Source organism: Sander lucioperca, chromosome 16 (assembly GCF_008315115.2).
Source record: "Sander lucioperca isolate FBNREF2018 chromosome 16, SLUC_FBN_1.2, whole genome shotgun sequence".
NCBI lineage: Eukaryota > Metazoa > Chordata > Actinopteri > Perciformes > Percidae > Sander > Sander lucioperca.
This window is the reverse complement of record NC_050188.1, coordinates 22,339,831-22,357,059: the sequence shown is the minus strand read 5'-3', so window position 1 is coordinate 22,357,059 and position 17,229 is coordinate 22,339,831. Positions and strand designations below refer to the sequence as shown.

Below are 17,229 nucleotides of genomic sequence, written 5' to 3'. Positions count from 1 at the left end.
AAATGGAAGAAAACAATACAGCTAAATGCATCAAGACAAGCTTACTTTATTCATAAAGATCTTTGCAGTACACAATTAAACCACCGTCCTGACATTCTCACATGAAAAGGGCTGCATCGGACACATGACATACACACACATTTGCCTTTGTGATTACTGGGCATGTGCAATTTTTAAAGCCTGAATACAACACTGTCAGGGATCACTTTGTAATGACAGAAAAGAGACAAGCGGTGATGTGGAGCCCTGCGGAGACACACATAGAAATGACACTCACTCGTGATTTGGACTTGCACACAAAGCAATGACTTTTTCTTTACAGTTCTAACTTTAAAACGTGGAATTACATAACAAACAAAAGTGTCTGTAACTTAGCTGTCCAGTGTCTATTTGCCTAAAATGTGACAGTATCTCCAGTAAAATAAAGAGACCAGCCCAGTTTCTTACCAACTGACCAGAAAGTAAAACTTCCATCATCATTCTTTCATCACTAAAACATTAAGGAAGTAACAATGAAGGGAGGCAGGGTCACGACAGTAATTCACAGGTCTCTCCACAACTTATACTTATTTTCATATGTACAGTACATTCAGAATAAAGCCTTATTTAGTGCAGATACATGAAAACGTAGTGCTGTTTTTGTTTAAACCATCTGGCGTCTTGTACGTACAGTGTTACTGTAGTTTTGGGAGAAATCAAAGATCACTTCCCATTCAACTAATAAAAAAAAAAAAATCTCCACCACATCACTCTTCAATTAAATATACACACTCAGATGACTCTTTAAGACATCGCATATTCAGATCTCACTCTGCATTTACACTTAAAAAAAAATTATCCCTTCTGCCTTTCCAAGCAATAGACAATTAAAAGATGAAGATGCCTTGGCTGCTTTATCACGTGATAATCTTCATTGTATATAATATTTAATGTAGTTAAAGAACAGGGACATTGACATACTAAAATGCTTTTGCTTCAAAGCCCTGGTTCAAGCTCCTGCTACAATTCACTCTTTTCGCTTGAATGGCTGAAATTTTATTAGTTTCGAAAAAACAGAACAAATGCATGCACTACCTATGGTGCTTTAGTCCCTTGAAGCAGAAAGATGAGCATAGAAATGATAGAAAAGTAAAGGACCGTGGCACGTTTCCCGAGTGTTAATGACTCCTTTCGCTCATGGTGTATTCAAGGTGAAAGCTACCCTACTTAATAAAACACCGTGGTGGAGTAGCCGCCACGGGACAAACTCTGCTTCCTGGACTACATTCTTTCTAACCTTTGTTAAGATTTGGAAAAAGTGCTAATGATTGTTTATTAACAAGACAACTTAACCCAAAAGCTGACGACACACATTTACTCATACGGTATGTCAGAATTCTAGGCTTGCCCTTTACACCCTTCATTCAATCTGCTCGAAGTTGAGCACGTGGCCGTCAAAGTGCGTGAGGACGTGTCTCTCGAAGAGCTGCTGCTGACAGTTGAGGGGGAACTGCTCGGAGCACATGGGGCAGACCTTCCAGTGGCTTTCCACGTGCTGCTCGAAGCTGCGCTGCTCAAAGTGGGGCGGGAAGATCACCTCGCACAGCGGGCAGCGCTTGTGAACACTACTGGAGAGAGAAGAGGAGAGTGTAGTGGGGAGACAGGTGAGATGGGTCCGTTTGGTTCGGATCATATTGTGGTAATATGTACACTGACTTAACCGTTGTTGCATTCAGTCAAAATTAGACTATGACTTTTATAAACATCCCTACATAAGAAATGACAAACAATGACAGCATATGTTGTATGTTTTTAATTCCCCTTCCTCTGTTGCAATTGTTGCTCGGTTTGGCCGCGGTTACACTCGTCTTTTCAATGCAACTTTTGTCATCCGATCACGCCAGGATCTTGCTAGCAGTGGGATCCGATCAGCCAGACCACATGCCGAGGTGGCCTATTTTTCGGATATCTGCTATATTTTACTGTTATATATATATATATACACTGTAGGAGTGGTGTTAACTTACTGCTGATGAAAACCCAACATGCCCTGATTTTGCTGTTTCACTATAAAAGCTTTTAAATTTCATAACGTGGTTTTTGGGAAGAATTTATAGTAAATGAAATGTGTGTGCTTTGTGCGTGGCTAGTCTTCAATAAAAACAAGGGGCTGGAGCCCAGCTGAGACCTGCTGTCTCCACTGCTCTCTCCTCAACAAAGCATTTCTTGTACGGGCCCTGCCACCATTACAAGATAAACTAAATAAACAGAAAAGAAGAACGCTCTCTCTTGCACCATTTTGTGCCATTTTGGATGCATGCAATAACGTTATATCCGTGCGGATATATGTCCGATGACTATCCTATCAGGCAGGTCGCATTTAAGTGTCAAATGTAGACACACACGTGGTTTTAAAGGGCTTCATACTCAGATATGACAGTAACGTTAAACAAGAAAATGGACAAATTTATGTATTTCGATAGTCTGCAGGGATGAATATTCAACCCTTGGTGTACACATGACCATGAAAACTGCCACCACTTTACCCTGTGAAGTCAGCTAGCCAACCTGGCCTGCAGGTCTAGCCAAAAAGCAAGGGATTTTAATTTCTATTTTATTTTTATATTAGCCTTGTGTGACTCACCACTGGCACTGGGAAAAGAAAACCCTCCCTAACCTCTCTTTGCTATCTGTTTTAATCGATGCCCTTGTCTCTGCTTGTGTAATCTTGTTTCTTCATCATGTGTTTTGATTTTGAAAAGTCTATTTATTCTAAAGTATGTGTGTGAGTAGGCACACTACCTGGAGTCAAAGCAGAAGCTGCCCCTGGCTTCTCTACGTCTACTGGACTGATGATCACAGGACGGCTGAGCGCCATCAGCAGCCTATGAAACACAACACAAACGCACACAAAAGGATGGAAAATGATGGCCATCTATTCGCTCATAGAGCTGTGTGCACACACAAACGCAACCTTTGAAGATGTAATAAAAAAAATCAAATAACTGCACCACTACAGCTACGTGTCATGTTGCTATTTAAAGAGCAACACACCTTCCTAAAAAAAACCTTCCTCAATAATCTCTATTGCTCCAAAACAACAACATATAATCCGACAGCCACTAACGGGTCTTGGGTCTGTCCCTTTGCAAAATCTCCCCTAATTACTCTCCAAGCCCTTGTTATCTTCGTCTCTCTTGAGCTCTGAGGAGTGACAGTAATTAGAGCTTTATGCAAATTAGTTCATAGCTTCATCTTTTAAGGGCAAGCTACTATTCCCTTCATTCAGTGAGGAGGAGCACTCCAGAGATGGACAGAGAGAGGGATTACCGTGACAGCAATGCTTTGGATGCTGAAAACACAAAGTGAGGGTAGGAAGGCAAAGGCTGGGATCACAGTTGGTTTGTCATGCACTTATGTTGCTTTGAAAATGGGTAGACAGTTCTACAAAAGGATACCAGACATATTTCTGTAATGAGATCAAATTGAAGCTGTGATCAATTATGGTTGTACGAAATGTTTTCATCATTAATTCTATCTTTGAGGAGAGCGGGCAGAAATAAATTATGTTTGCATAATCTGATGCATGTGAAACCTCTGATTGATACAGATACTCCAAAATAATTCCAGTTTGTTGGCTTGTTAATGAATGTGACACAAGCCTGGGTTTTAGTCGTCCTGTATACCGTCCTGTATGTTCGTATGCACTTACATTTCTTGGCTCCTCCGGTGGAGGCTCCAGGCTCTCAGGGGGGCTCGTGCTGCGGGAGGGCTGGATGCAGACCACCTCTCGGTCCCAGCCTGGTGCCCCGGGGCCCGGGCTCGGGGGTGTGATTGGGGGTGCACAGGGAGGGGCGCAGGGTGGGGCCTCAGGCGGAGGACGGGACATGTGCTCAGGAGAAAGCGCAACATCCACCAAGTCTAGAAAAAAACAGTAAGACATGGGAGGGTTTGTCCTGACCAAATTGCAGCAAAATATAACTGAAGGAGAACAGACGGATGCAGAGTCGAAGAGAACATGAAAGAGTCTTTAAAATGTTTTACTTCCTCTCACCTCTTGTGGTGTCAGTGGAGTACGGGTTGCCGTACTGCAACTCAGCAGGCCTGTGTGGAACCAGTGGTGGAGGAGAGGGGTCCTGTGGGTATGGCAGGGGGTAGCGCAGCACCATCGGCTGCCTGATCTCAGCACCCTGAACACCAGCTTCCTGCTCCCTCTGCCTGGACACAAAGCGCTGCAGCTCCTGGAGGGGAGAAGGAGACAAAATCCATCCCACATCACAGTACCTCACAGGGATAAACTACATATTGTTAACATTGTCTTTTAAACTGATATTTCTGGTGCTCATTAGACTATGCAATCACTTTGAAAACATACAGATAGGAAGCCAAACTGCAAAAAGATGCCACAGCATAAACACATTAGACACACACTGTGCATTTTCCCATAGTTGCTTACAAATTCTTATTTCATACATTTATACTATAAATATTTGTCATTATTTTCTGTATTTCAGTATGACGTCAGCTATATTTTCACGTTTTCCTTTCACAGTAAATCCTCCGTTGCAGATCTTTGTTGTAGCTAAATGTGTAAACACTGTCAGCACAAGCCAACATGATCTGTTTGAAGAAAGAGAGACCGATGACAATAGCCATGAAAAAAGAAATTCAATCAGGGTTTCCATGGCGCAGTTTCACTGTTGGAACCACACGGTGAGTAAGTATCTTCAGCTCAGAGTTAAGTTTCCCCTCTACATTGTTTCTGCCCTTTGTGATTATATCTGAAGCAAGAGCATTAGTACCCTACTCATTACTGTAATGGGTTTCGGACTCTGGCTCCCTCTGCTCTGGCTTTGCTGATAGAGGCACTCGCCCTCTCCCTCTTTTACTTCCCTCCTTCCTCCCGCTATTCCCCCCTGACCTCCTCTCTTGACGACTTCATTAGTGTGCAGCTATCAGGTTTAACATTTAAACCAGGGTTGGGAAGGTTAAACAGACATGTCGCGTGGCATTTGCACTGTCTAATGGCACTGTAGCGATGGGCAAAAGAAGCAAGTATAGATGTATTAATTAGTGGGTAGTGGGAAGTATGGAGAAGGGAAGGAAAAGCTACAGGGATGACTTCAGAAAATGCACTAAAACGCTCATAATTGAATGTGATGATACTGCTATGGACTTTAATTGAGAGCCTACATTATCTACATAGGTGAGTTCTACTATCAGTAGTTTTCTGTTAATATGGAAATGTCTGTAGTTTGAAAGCATATGGAAGTTACAACACTGTACTGGAAACAACCAGTCGTGTTTATAAAGCTTATACTGTACAGCCGGTATCACCAAATTGCGGACCGTGGTCTGGACCTGGACCAAGTGACTGTTCAATCCAGACCTGTGACCGATTTCTGATAAATTAATGAGAATAAATAATAATCCTCATGGAGCCTTGTTTTTTTTGTCCGATAGTCGCAGCTGTAGGCCGCGAGCGCAGCTAAACCAGTTGATATGGCAATCATTTCACTCAACGGTGTGTTTACCTGATGAAGGTCTAAGACTGAAATGTTGTATTTTTCTAAATAAATTATTACTTGCGTAATGGTCAGTGTGCGGGACTTTCTCTAAGCTTTTGATCTGCTACTTTTGATCATATCCTACGCACCTGCCCGACAAAAGAGGTGTGCAAAAAAGTTTTCCTACGTTGCACTCAACGGTGTGTGGACATTTCGCTCGAGAGAATAACATCATCTGAGAGATGTGAGAGAGATGACAGCATGAAGCAACTGACCCTGCTACTTTCTGGCTGTGTTCCAAGCTCACCAACGAGCACCTACGAGAATGGCACTAACTCCATTCAAGTCAAAATTCAAACTACTGGCAGGGCAGTCACAGGCCCATTTCTCTCACTAGAAAGGGGAGTAGAAAAAAAGGTAGAAAGAGTAAGAACAAAGAGAAAAGGGGCTGCCCTAAGCTCTGTTTGCAGCTTTTCTAAAAGAGGCATTTGTTATTTATTTTATTCAGAAGATTCTATCTTGTTTTGTTTTTACTTGAAATGTAGGCCTTAAGTTCATTGTGCTAGAACTAATTTGTATTTATGGTAAAGATTGAATTTGTTTTTCATACAATTGTAATGCAAGTTCAATTTGTCTATGTTAAAAGTACCCTACTCGGAAAATTGACAATAAATATTGCTGACATGACATGATGCAATTTAGACCTTGTGAGGTTTGGTCCTTTGCTGGGAGCTAATTTTAGTAACTGGACCTCTTTAAATGATAATTGAATACCCCTGCTGTATAGTGTGCACTTGGTGTGGCTGATTTACCTCCTGTAGTTGCTCTTTGTCTCTGAGGGCCTGAGCGAGGTTTCGCTTCAGCTCTGTCACCTCGCTGGCTCGCTCTGCCATGTGCACCTACAGACAGAGGAAAGAGTTCATACAAATGCAGCACAGAATGATATTATGTGTACACATCAAATAACATCAAATTCAATATATAACATTGCCTTTAAGACGCCAATCATTGTGCTTAAGGCGTGCAACCATTGTTCCGTCAATCCCCATCTCTCTCCCTAGTCATCTGTCTACTGTCAACTATCTGATGATGTATAACATGTCCCCTTAATAATAATAATAATAATAGTAATAATAATAATAACATTAGTGAAAATGAAAGACGATTGTGACAAAAGATATTGCTCATGCTGTTTTGCATATCACAGAAAGACACACATGCAACAATGTAGCTCGCCACTGCTCCAAATAGTAGACAGGTAAGGCAGAGGTTGAATAATAAAATAATTAGGGCTGCAACTAACAATTACTTTCGTAATGTATTGATCTATTGTTTTCAATGATTAATGTGTAGTCTATAAAATCTCCCAAAGCCCAAAGCAACATCTTCAAATGTCTTGTTTATTCCGACCACCAGTCCAAAAACCAAAAATTGAATTTATTTATATCACATAGAAGAAACAAGTGCAGCAAAAACTCACAACTGAAAAGCTGAAACTAGGGAGTGTTTTTGGCTTAAGGCATTTTGGCTTAAAAGTGCTTAAACTCAATTAATCAAATATCAGAATAGTTGTTGATTAATGATCTGTACATTGACAAATCGATTCAGCTCCAAAAATAACAAACTAACATAAATGGTGACAGATTCTCCCAGAGTTGATGAAAAGGGTGCATCTTAACTTTAATGCCACTGATACGAACCCTTTCCCTTTATTTTCACTCCATTTGTGTTAACCGACGAAGAGGAATCAAGGAAAGCAAGTGAACTAAATATTTGGTCGGTTGAGTTTTATTTAACCTGGATCGGCGTCAAATGTGTGGTGCTTCCTGTAAAACACACAGCGAGAGCCACAGAAACACAGTCTGTGCACAGGGCAGACTGGAGCGGACCAGGGGATCGTAGTAAATCTCTTACGTTCTAACAGGACTGACTCTGTGGGATAGTTTACATGGCTAGTTGCCTGCTCTTCTCTCATTTTATCCCATCGCAAAGGTTCCAAATCCCCTCCCTTCCCGCGGTTTCTTTTTGTGCTTCATGTCTGACTCTTAAATTCAGTTTGCTTCTTCGGCTTTCCCCGTCATTCTCTTTTATCTCCTTCTGTCCTCTCTCGCCCTCCCCCTCTTTCATAAATTTACTGCGTAGCATTAGAGGGTTAAGTTCAGGTGAAGGGATTCTGCAACAGTGGATTTCTGTGGCCCCCTCCAACCCCTCACTCTCTGTCTATTCCTCTCCCTGGGCCCATCCTCTGGGTGGCTGATGTAAACAGCCGTAAAGCATGGTGCTCTGCGGCTGCCTATCTTGTCAGTCTCCGGGGCCATTCAGAGTGGCTCGGGGCCCGGGGCACTCGCCTCAGACAGGAGACTCTATCAAAGACAGCGGAGAGCCTTATTTACAGCGCCGATAAACACACACTCACTCATGGAGTTTAAATGCCAGTAGGTACTTTGGCAGACATTCGCACGCAAAATGCAACAGGCCCACATAGACGCAACAAGCTCAAGTGCTCGTATTGAATCACACACACATACCACACACACTGGCTCATGTGTGGCATGGAGTAACCCGGTTACTCTGTTTAATGCATGCTCATGTAAACTGTTATGACCATTTGCTACTCTGTGTACCAAGTGTACTAAGTGTAATTGTTGCTATTTATAACCCAATTGACACAATAGTCCTCCAACAACAATTAGTTAATGTATCTGAGTGCTGCCAGCTTTACCCTCTCTCCTTGAGTCCGCAATCATAAGACACTTTTTCAAAGTTTGTCTCATAGTTTTTTGTTGTTGCTTCTTTTAGAATGTTTTGTAACAATTGCCATATTAATCAAATAGAAAAGTATTCAATATTGATTATTAATGTTCAGGTAATTTATTAAGCAAAATAAAGGAAGAAAAGCCAGACATTTCGCTGGTTCCAGCCTCTCAAATGTAAGGACTTGCTGCTTTTCTTTGTTTTATATTATTGTAAATGTAATATTGGATTTTTGCACTGTAGTTTGGACATAACGACCTACTTGAAGATTTGATTTTGGACTTTGGGGACTTACTCCGGATTTCCACTGGATGCGGAACATCTGCGGACTGGCTCCGCTGCGGAACGGCTGCGTGCTCCGCCGTCCGTCAATACCCACTAGGTCCGGATTTGTTGCGGCACGGCTGCGGCCATGACTGACAGCAGTAGTCACGACGACCCACAAGATCTCGCAAATTCACGTAGAATAGAACCACAAAAATATGATCCGCCGTGAGCACGGTGTATTTTACTTACTAAATTAACCGGATGCTTTATTTTGTTTCTGTGCTTGACTTCCTGTCCCGCACAATCTGAATTGTGCTGAATTGCTGCGGAGCTCTCCGGCGTCCGGCAAAAATAGAAGCTCTGCATATCTGCACCGGAGGGCTGCGGACCGTCCGCTGTGACGAAGCCGAAACGCAGCCGTTCCGCAGTCAGTGGAAATACACACATTGACTTTAATGGAAACATATTGACTCCGCAGCCGTTACGCATCCAGTGGAAATTGCCGGTTAGAATTAGCATTTATTACTATTTTGTGACATTTCATGTGACATGAAAATATGTCATAAGTCCAAAGCCCTAATTTCACATAAAAAAGATACACCCTTAGAACACTGTGTTCATAAACATATGAGTAGACAGTAAATGCTATTGTGTGATTTGTTTACACCAAAAAACTTATAAAATGAGTCAGACTTATGTTAAAGATCAAAGATGAATACAGGACAATATAACTAAGTAGCTGCCTTGCTTCAGGGCTTGTACACAACCTCTGACCAATGGGAGAGCACTGATCCCTCATATGGTGTCCATGTTTGTGTGCGTCTTACTCTGAATCGTTCCTCCTCGTTGGCCAGCCGCTGTTTGAGCGTCTCGTTGATCGCACACTGCTGCCTCCACTTCTCCTCCATCATTGCCAGCTCCTCCTCCACCGAGCAAGTCTGTGCCTTCTCTGCCTCCCCCATGCTCCTCCCCTCCACCTCCAGCAGCATCTGGTGTTCCACAACATCCCTCACTTCCTCGGCCTTCCCTACCATTTCCGCCTCGCTGTTCACTTCGGCACTCTGCCTCTCGTTCTCTACCTCCACCCAGCTCGTCATCCTTAGGCTCTCCTCTGGCAGGCTGTCCTTCTTCTCCTCTTTTTCTTTCTCTTGGTCTACTCTCTCCCTGTCCTCCCCTTGGTTTTCTTCTCCCTCAGCCTCCACCTCGGCCCTCTCCTTTGGCATTTTCTCTCTCTGTCTTTCTTCCCTCTCTGTGCTAATGTATGCATCAGTGTGTGTGGATTCCCTGTTATTAGGTTCTGGTGTGATTGTCATCTCAGCGTCTTCTTGTAGGACTGCAGTAGCTATATTCCCTGTAAAAACACCCAAAGTAAGAGAGAACAAAGATCATACATAGTCAGCAGGACAGTTGTTGATTCAGGTATTAGCACTTGAATAAAATTGCTAATGATGGATATTTCAATACAATCACTTAAAAAAATATCTTTTAACAGTGGTAATAAAAAACAGGACAAAGAAACACTGCAATTAACATGTTTGGTGTAATCACTATCCTGTACCCAGGCTCATCTACGTTTATTTACTTTCTACATTTTCAAGAAATAATCTTGACATTTTTTAGATAGAGAATCTGCATCAACCTGTTGTTTTAAGATGTGCGTGTTAGTGTGTCTTGTCATATGGAGTGATAGCAGAAGCATAGTCAAAAAGTGTATTGTCCAGTCAAGTAAAAGTGAGTCACAACACTCACTTTTCCTTATGTCAAAAACAAAAAAACAAAGAACAAGTAAGAGGTGAGAGTACCTTTTCTACAATGAATATTGGAACACTGATGCAGATCAAGTTTAAGCAATTGGCCAGACATACAAAACCATATATATAGTTGGCATGGTGTCAAAACATGCATCTATACAGTATGTATATATATATATATATATATATATATATATATTTATTGTATATACTTTTGCAGTTGAATGTGTACCTGCTGTCGGTGACTCTGGACTAGGGGTCAGTGGCTCCTGTGTTGTCTCTGTGGATGCATTTCTCTTTGGCTCCTGCAAAAAAAAATTTTTTTGCAAAAACATGTTTTTCCTACTGCTTTAGACATAAACTGGCCTGCGTGTAATATTTCCTTTTGTAGAAGTTTTACTATAAAAGTACTCACCCCCTGTGACTCAGTTATGTTCAGTTTGGCCACCTGTCTGCGGAGGCGCTGACACTCCCGGTACTTCTCCTTGTAGTGCTCAGCCGCCATGTGAAGACGCAGCTTCAGCTCCTCCACCTCTCTCTGCAGCCCGGCCTCTGCCTCTGACACCACCATCATGCTGGGCGTCATCTCCCCACTGGTCCCGACACACTGGTAGGGAAGGAAATACAGAGGACATTTTCAAAACCCTTTTTCCATGGCTTGCTTCAGAATTCCCTCAGTCCTCCTGGCTTCTCATAGATAAAGACAAAACAACAAAACAGAAGATGGACACTGACCACTTCCTTCTGTGCAGTGCTCCTCATGCGGTCTAGCTGGCTCTCCATGCGTTGGCACTCGGCCTGAGCATCGGCTAGACTGGCACGGAGCTTGTCAGCTTCCAAGCGGGCGCGGTACAGCTCGGTCATCGTGTGGTCACGGGCGCTGGCTGAGTCGCGGAGCTCCGAGGCCAGCAGGGAGGCCTGTTGCCGGGACGCCTGAAGCTGCTCCTCTGCCTGACGGAGCTGCTCACGCACACGGGCCAGATCTGCCTAAAGACATGGCGAGGGAAATTATACATGAATTACATATACAGATTAACTGATTTTACCACACAGACACACACATATGGGTACGACCACCACTACCTTGTCGGCCTTGTGTGCCAGCAGCTCTTTCTCCAGGCTGTCCCGCTGGGCAACGCAGAGCCTGAGCCTGTCCAGCTCCTCCTGGAACTGGGCAATGGTCACCTCCCGATTCAGCTCCACCGCCTTCAGCATCTGCAGCTCTGCGCTCAACTTAGTGTTCTCCAGCTCGGTGCTGCGCAAGTGGGCCTACACATGTGACAACAGAGACAGAAAAAAGTGCAAAAGTCAGAATAAAGACGGAATCACACAGGCTTTGTTAGTCAAAATGCACCTTTTCATTTATCCAGCCTTTCAACTATATGACGAGCTTTCTCCCACCTTGTAGAGGTCTCGCTCATCTTTCTCATTCTTCAGCAGGCTCTCCAGGCTGTCTCTCTCTGCTGTCAGCTTCTTCAGACGGTCACGCAGACTGTGACATTAAATGATGAAATTAAGTTTTGTACAGCTTCATCCTCAAACCAATCCACCCACATCATTATATTACACTAATTCTCAATGCCATTCATGCTACTGTTTAGTAACAACAAGTAGAAAACCTCAGAAGACCTTTCTAATGGTATAATGTGTGTGTGTAGGTTCTCAAACTATTAACCACGGCCCACTGGATGCCAGTAAAATCTGTTTTAAGGGGTTGAGGAAAAACTTTTTTGAGGCTGTGTTTTGCGCCTTGCATTATTTTTGTGCACACAATGTAGACGACTGGAATGATGAAGATGTTGAGGAAGCAGAAGACAGGCAAGAAATCCTCTTCAAACACAGTTATTTAAACAGTCACATCCTCACAGAAATGGATGAGTTTGGATGATTGATGGTCATGTGTGAGCATTCTCCACTCACCAATCGAGCTCCGTCTCCTTTTGCAGGCCTCTCTGGGTGACTCCCAGCAGGTCCTCCTCCAGCTGGCGGACACGGTCCATGGCCTCTGTCAGCCTCCTCCTCACATCCTCCCTCTCTTCTGACAGGCCCTGCGACGAGCGCAGCAGCTCCTGCAGGACAAAGAAGCCGCTGTGGATCACAGTGACAGGCGCTACAGCCAATCACAGTAGCTGAATCAGCAGGCTGAACTTGGCGGAGGAGAATTAATGCTAAACAAAGTCAGGAACTTATGCAACGCTTCTGATTAATCACAGATGCTACTATTTTTATTTTTTTTTTATTTATTTGTGACGTACGACGGTCATGTTGCATATACAGGATCTATTATATGTTGTATAACATTTATCATTTGTACCTACACTCCGTTGGCACTTTTTTAGGTATACCTACAACTTAAGTAGTCTACTTCTTTACAAAAATAAATGAATGTTCAGTTTTTGTCTAAAATGTTTAAGATTTGCACTACTGGACTTTTGGAATTTTTCACATCTATAATTTTCAAATATTTGCAAAAAAATCCTAATTCATGTATATGGTCTAAAGTATTGTAAATCATATAAAGTAGCTTTTAAATCTTGTTTCAACCAGGTTTTATTTTATTTTATTATTATTATTTTCTTTTAAATACTTTTTCTGTTCCCTACCTCTATAGCCTGCTTCAAGTGCAGCTGTGACATGTGACATTTCTCCCCTGGGGATCAGTCTTATCTTATCAATCACAAATCACCATACATAAATAACATCATGACTGATATCAAGCCTTTTGATGGATGCAGAACACCCACTCAGTGTCTGAGGTTATTGAACAAATGCTTGCTAGTATCAATGAATTCCTTAAAACAATTGCCACAGAGGAGCACAACAAATCATATACAAGGTCTTTTTTCTCTGTGTGGGTTGACCGCAGAGGAAATGCCTTGTTTGAACTTGCTGCTAATCAGCAGTAAAGGACGGTAAATCATCCACAGCCAATATTGGTTGTGACAGAACAACATTCCTCTGCACACACCCTCCTTTCAATTTGTCGCGTTCACACACACTCAGTCACACACACACACACACACACACACACACACACACTCAGTCTCACACACACACACACACACACACACACACACACACACACACACACACACGGTTACAGAAAGACGGACACACAGCTGCACATCCAAGGACATATGGAGACAGGCAGATAGTACAGCCATCATTCAAAAAGGACAGAGTGCACATGCACACACCAATGCATACTCAGGCCTGTCTCCCTCTGGGCTTGGCTCTGTGTAGATTACTGTATGATTTTTACGGCTGGTGTTTGAGAAGCACTTTAGCAGTGCATAAAGACCTTATAAAAAGTGTACTCGTAAAATTAGCAGCCACAAAATATGTACTTATGTTTTTCATGTTAAACTCTAGTATATTTTCATCAGCCTCGTATGAGCTAACACACCTACTGTAAATGCTCTACAAAAGAGACACACACCTACTCACACAAGTCGTATATCTACAGATGGACATGCCTGTTGAACGAAAAGCAGCATGGTAATAACAGAGTGTGTGTGTGTATTACCACGTAATTTATGGCGATTTTGTCCTTCGTAAAAAGAGCAGCGGACTAACTCAAAGCAGCCTGCTCTTACTCTGAGCCTAGACCGGAGAGCTGCACTAGGGGGCGATATGAGACTAAATTCAAACTCACAAATCTTTTGGCAAGTTTCAGTGTTTCACTTCTCCCTCCTTCTGCCACCCCTCTCTCTGCTTTCATTGAGTTTACTTGAGTTGACTGTTTTTAGGCGTGTGTGCCAAGATATTGCTTATCATATGAGCAACTCATAACATGCAAACATCTGAAATCTGACTCATTCTGGTGAGTGAGTGAATGAAGTAAAAAGTAGATGGAATTGAGGTAGAAGTTAACTTTCAAAAAAGGTTTTTGTTGAATTATGAATAATATTCCCAAATGTACTGTATATTTTTCTTCACCTTGCTGTAGCAAAATAACTTATTTTTTTAATTTCTATAAACCAACTCCAAAATAAAAACATTGAAAATTGGGAAAGACAAAGACAGAGACAGACAGGAAGACAGGCAGACAAAAAAGACAGACAGACAGACAGAAAGAAAATAGACAGTGAGAAAGCAGTGGCCACTGAATCGCGTGACTGAGTGGTGTTTGTCCCTGAGGCTGGGCAGGGCTCTTTTTTCAGGCAGGCGGTTTTGCGGACTACCCTCCTCTCATTCCACACACAGACTAAAAGGGTTTGCAGGCGGGTGGCATAATGAGTGTGTTTGTGTGTGTACGCTTGTGCATGTGTGAATGCACATTAGAGGGGCCCTGTGGTGTGCAACCTGAATGTGATTGTGAGAGTGAAGGGGGGGGCAGTTTTTGCATGCGTATGAGCGTGTGTGTGTGTGTGTGTTTGACGTCATGTTTGTTCACTCTGTGGTTGCGATGGCATCGTCCCTGACGCCAGATGCCCAAGAAAACTGCGACCCAATTCCGTTCTGGCCCACTGAGTCAGGTCGTTAAAAAGAGAAAGAAAGACTGGTGTGCGCACGCACACACAGACACACAGACACACAGACACACAGACAGACACACACATACACACACACACACACACACACACACACACACACACACACACACACACACACACACACACACACACACAGTGTGTCTCTCAAACATGGACAGAGATTATTCATAAATTTGAGCCTTTAAAGTTTTCGGACCTGTGATCACTGGTGAGGAACTGGCGCCACACGTGTGCAAAGAGAGACTGTCCGTCTATGCACACATTTATCTACAAATACACACGTGCAAACACACTGAACCTTACTTCAAGTATGAAAAAGTATATACAAATATAATGGTTCCCAATTTGCTGAATTATTGAAAGAATGTATTTGTTTCTTTCGACTCATAAATCAATATTACATTTTTGAGCGATCATTTTTGGAACTATAAAGATTAACTAGATGATAATAATCACCGGTGGTATAAGGAGGGGGATTACTTGAGCAAGCATGTAGGATTGTGTGTAAAATGGGGCATCAGCACAATCTTTGACCTCCCGTTAGACTCAGAAATGTTGCCATGTTTTCGGTTTGTTAAAAGACAAAATAAATCATCTGAAATGAAAGCAACAGTATCTGCGACTGTGGCGTTGTGATTTGGACGAGAAGCGGAGCCTCTCAGAGGTGGCAGAGTTTGAAAAAAGAAGAACAGGCTACAGTTGTTCATCTCAATGTTGCACAAATAACTTTTGATTAGTAATATTAAACCTTTATTTGATTGTATAAATGCATTCAGAAACTGTATCTACTATATCTATACTAATGTGCGTTGTGTGCAAAAGAAGCATAACTCCCTGCCATCACTCTAACCTGGTTATGTGTCCGCAGCAGGCAGCACGTTTCCCTCTCTTGCTCCCTCTCCCTGGCCAGTCGTTTCTGCTCCTCCTGCAGCTGCTGTTTCTCCTCCTGGAGGAGACGCATTGCCTTCAGCAGCTCCCTGCGCTCCTGCTGCGCCTCCTCCACATGCTGCCAGGCAGAAGGTAAGTTAAGGGTAAATAGAAAGAAGGCGAGAACGGTACTTGCTTTGTGAAGATTTTGGTGTTCAAGTCACTTAGTTTTGTCCTTTTAATGGCAACATGAAAACACCAGAAAAATGTAGTAAGATGCATAATTGAAATTGAATTGAGAATTGAGTTTTAGATAAGGTTAAATTTGTGTTGTATAATATATTGTGTGATGTATCTATTGGTGTCTTGAAGGACAATCATGTAGTAGTTTATTAATGCCAAAAGAGGGATTTACTCTACTCAGTGAGGTCAGAGGTCACATTCAGGTACAGAACAGATCCTCAGGATCTGGTAGGGCTCTAGTGCCCTGCTGTAGGACCCTTTAATGGGGGCCAAGACCCAGAAACAAGTGGAAAATAGAAAAATGAACATCTTTATCTCATGTAGCATACCTCCAGAAGGCCAGTCTTGGTGGTGACGACCAGTATGTCTGAGTTGCTGTCGTCCTCTGTAACAGTCAGAAGCTCGTCTGTGGGTGTGGCTGACCTGAACTGGAAGGGCGTACTGGCTCCTCTAATGTCACCAACATGTGTGACATAACAAAACTGGTAGAACTCTCCATCAGATTTAGGAACATAATAACCTACAAAGAGATAAGAGTTTGCGTTCCCTTTTTGTTTTTCATTTGAGTTCACGTTCATTTAATCACGTAGCATTTATTTCATTTAAATCAGGAAGTAGGCCTGGCCAAAACATTTCGACACTATCTACAACTGTTCTGCTTCAAAATGAAAAGATACTACAATGCATAAAAACAAGCGAGCAATGCCACTTCCACACAGCACAGCAGGAAGAGTACATTTTTCTAAAAACATTCAATATTTCCATCATTTATATATGCTTATATTTCAAGCAGCTTTTGGCTACACTGGGAGCACATCATTCACATGTTAGGCCTGGTTTTCTGGGACAGAGGAGTAACTACGGAACATCCGGCAGCCAACCGGTTTTACTGACTACTGACACACCACAGCACACTCTCATATTTTCACTGTGTAATATCTGACCGTTCCAGGCCCAGTAAAACCAGTTTGCAGGCCCTCAACCCCTGTGTGTGTGTGTGTGTGTGTGTGTGTGTGTGGTTTGAGAGGTTCTCAGGTCCCAGGCCGCCGTTTGCGGTTATGTTCCCTTATTAAATAAAAGTGCTGGTTTTTATATACGCCGTAAAATGGAGGAGTTACTTTGGAATATCCTAGGTCTGTATAGTGGTTTACATAGTGTGTGTGTGTGTGTGTGTGTGTGTGTGTGTGTGTGTGTGAGTGTGTGAGTGTGTGTACCTTGAAACACTACAGCCCTGTGCACAGTACTTCCTGGTTCGTAGTCTTCAGGCATAGGAGACCAAAGGAAGGTGTAGTAATCTCTGGCTGTGCTCCAACCCACCTAAGGACGTAAACAGCACTGAAAATAGTGATCCACAACGTAAAAGAT

At 42.7% G+C, this 17,229-nt stretch overlaps 1 protein-coding gene across 4 annotated transcripts in view; it reads right to left on the bottom strand.

The window, feature by feature from the left end:
• Nucleotides 1-26: 26 nt before the first annotated feature.
• The window catches only part of tax1bp1a (Tax1 (human T-cell leukemia virus type I) binding protein 1a), a 22,285-nt gene continuing 5,082 nt past the window's right edge, over nucleotides 27-17,229 (bottom strand). Inside the window, exons 3-17 of one of the 4 annotated variants that reach the window (XM_031323060.2) lie at nucleotides 17,079-17,181; nucleotides 16,194-16,384; nucleotides 15,605-15,760; nucleotides 12,179-12,327; nucleotides 11,660-11,750; nucleotides 11,342-11,527; nucleotides 10,994-11,245; nucleotides 10,674-10,865; nucleotides 10,491-10,563; nucleotides 9,335-9,858; nucleotides 6,299-6,385; nucleotides 4,034-4,220; nucleotides 3,692-3,900; nucleotides 2,782-2,864; nucleotides 27-1,607 (exon numbers count right to left, since the gene is read on the bottom strand). In XM_031323060.2, coding sequence (XP_031178920.1) covers nucleotides 1,400-1,607; nucleotides 2,782-2,864; nucleotides 3,692-3,900; nucleotides 4,034-4,220; nucleotides 6,299-6,385; nucleotides 9,335-9,858; nucleotides 10,491-10,563; nucleotides 10,674-10,865; nucleotides 10,994-11,245; nucleotides 11,342-11,527; nucleotides 11,660-11,750; nucleotides 12,179-12,327; nucleotides 15,605-15,760; nucleotides 16,194-16,384; nucleotides 17,079-17,181 — 2,691 coding nt within the window. In that variant the 3' untranslated portion in view covers nucleotides 27-1,399. The remainder of the gene's footprint in view (nucleotides 1,608-2,781; nucleotides 2,865-3,691; nucleotides 3,901-4,033; nucleotides 4,221-6,298; nucleotides 6,386-9,334; nucleotides 9,859-10,490; nucleotides 10,564-10,673; nucleotides 10,866-10,993; nucleotides 11,246-11,341; nucleotides 11,528-11,659; nucleotides 11,751-12,178; nucleotides 12,328-15,604; nucleotides 15,761-16,193; nucleotides 16,385-17,078; nucleotides 17,182-17,229) is intronic. The other 3 variants (XM_031323061.2, XM_031323063.2, XM_031323062.2) reach the window with 3 other exon arrangements.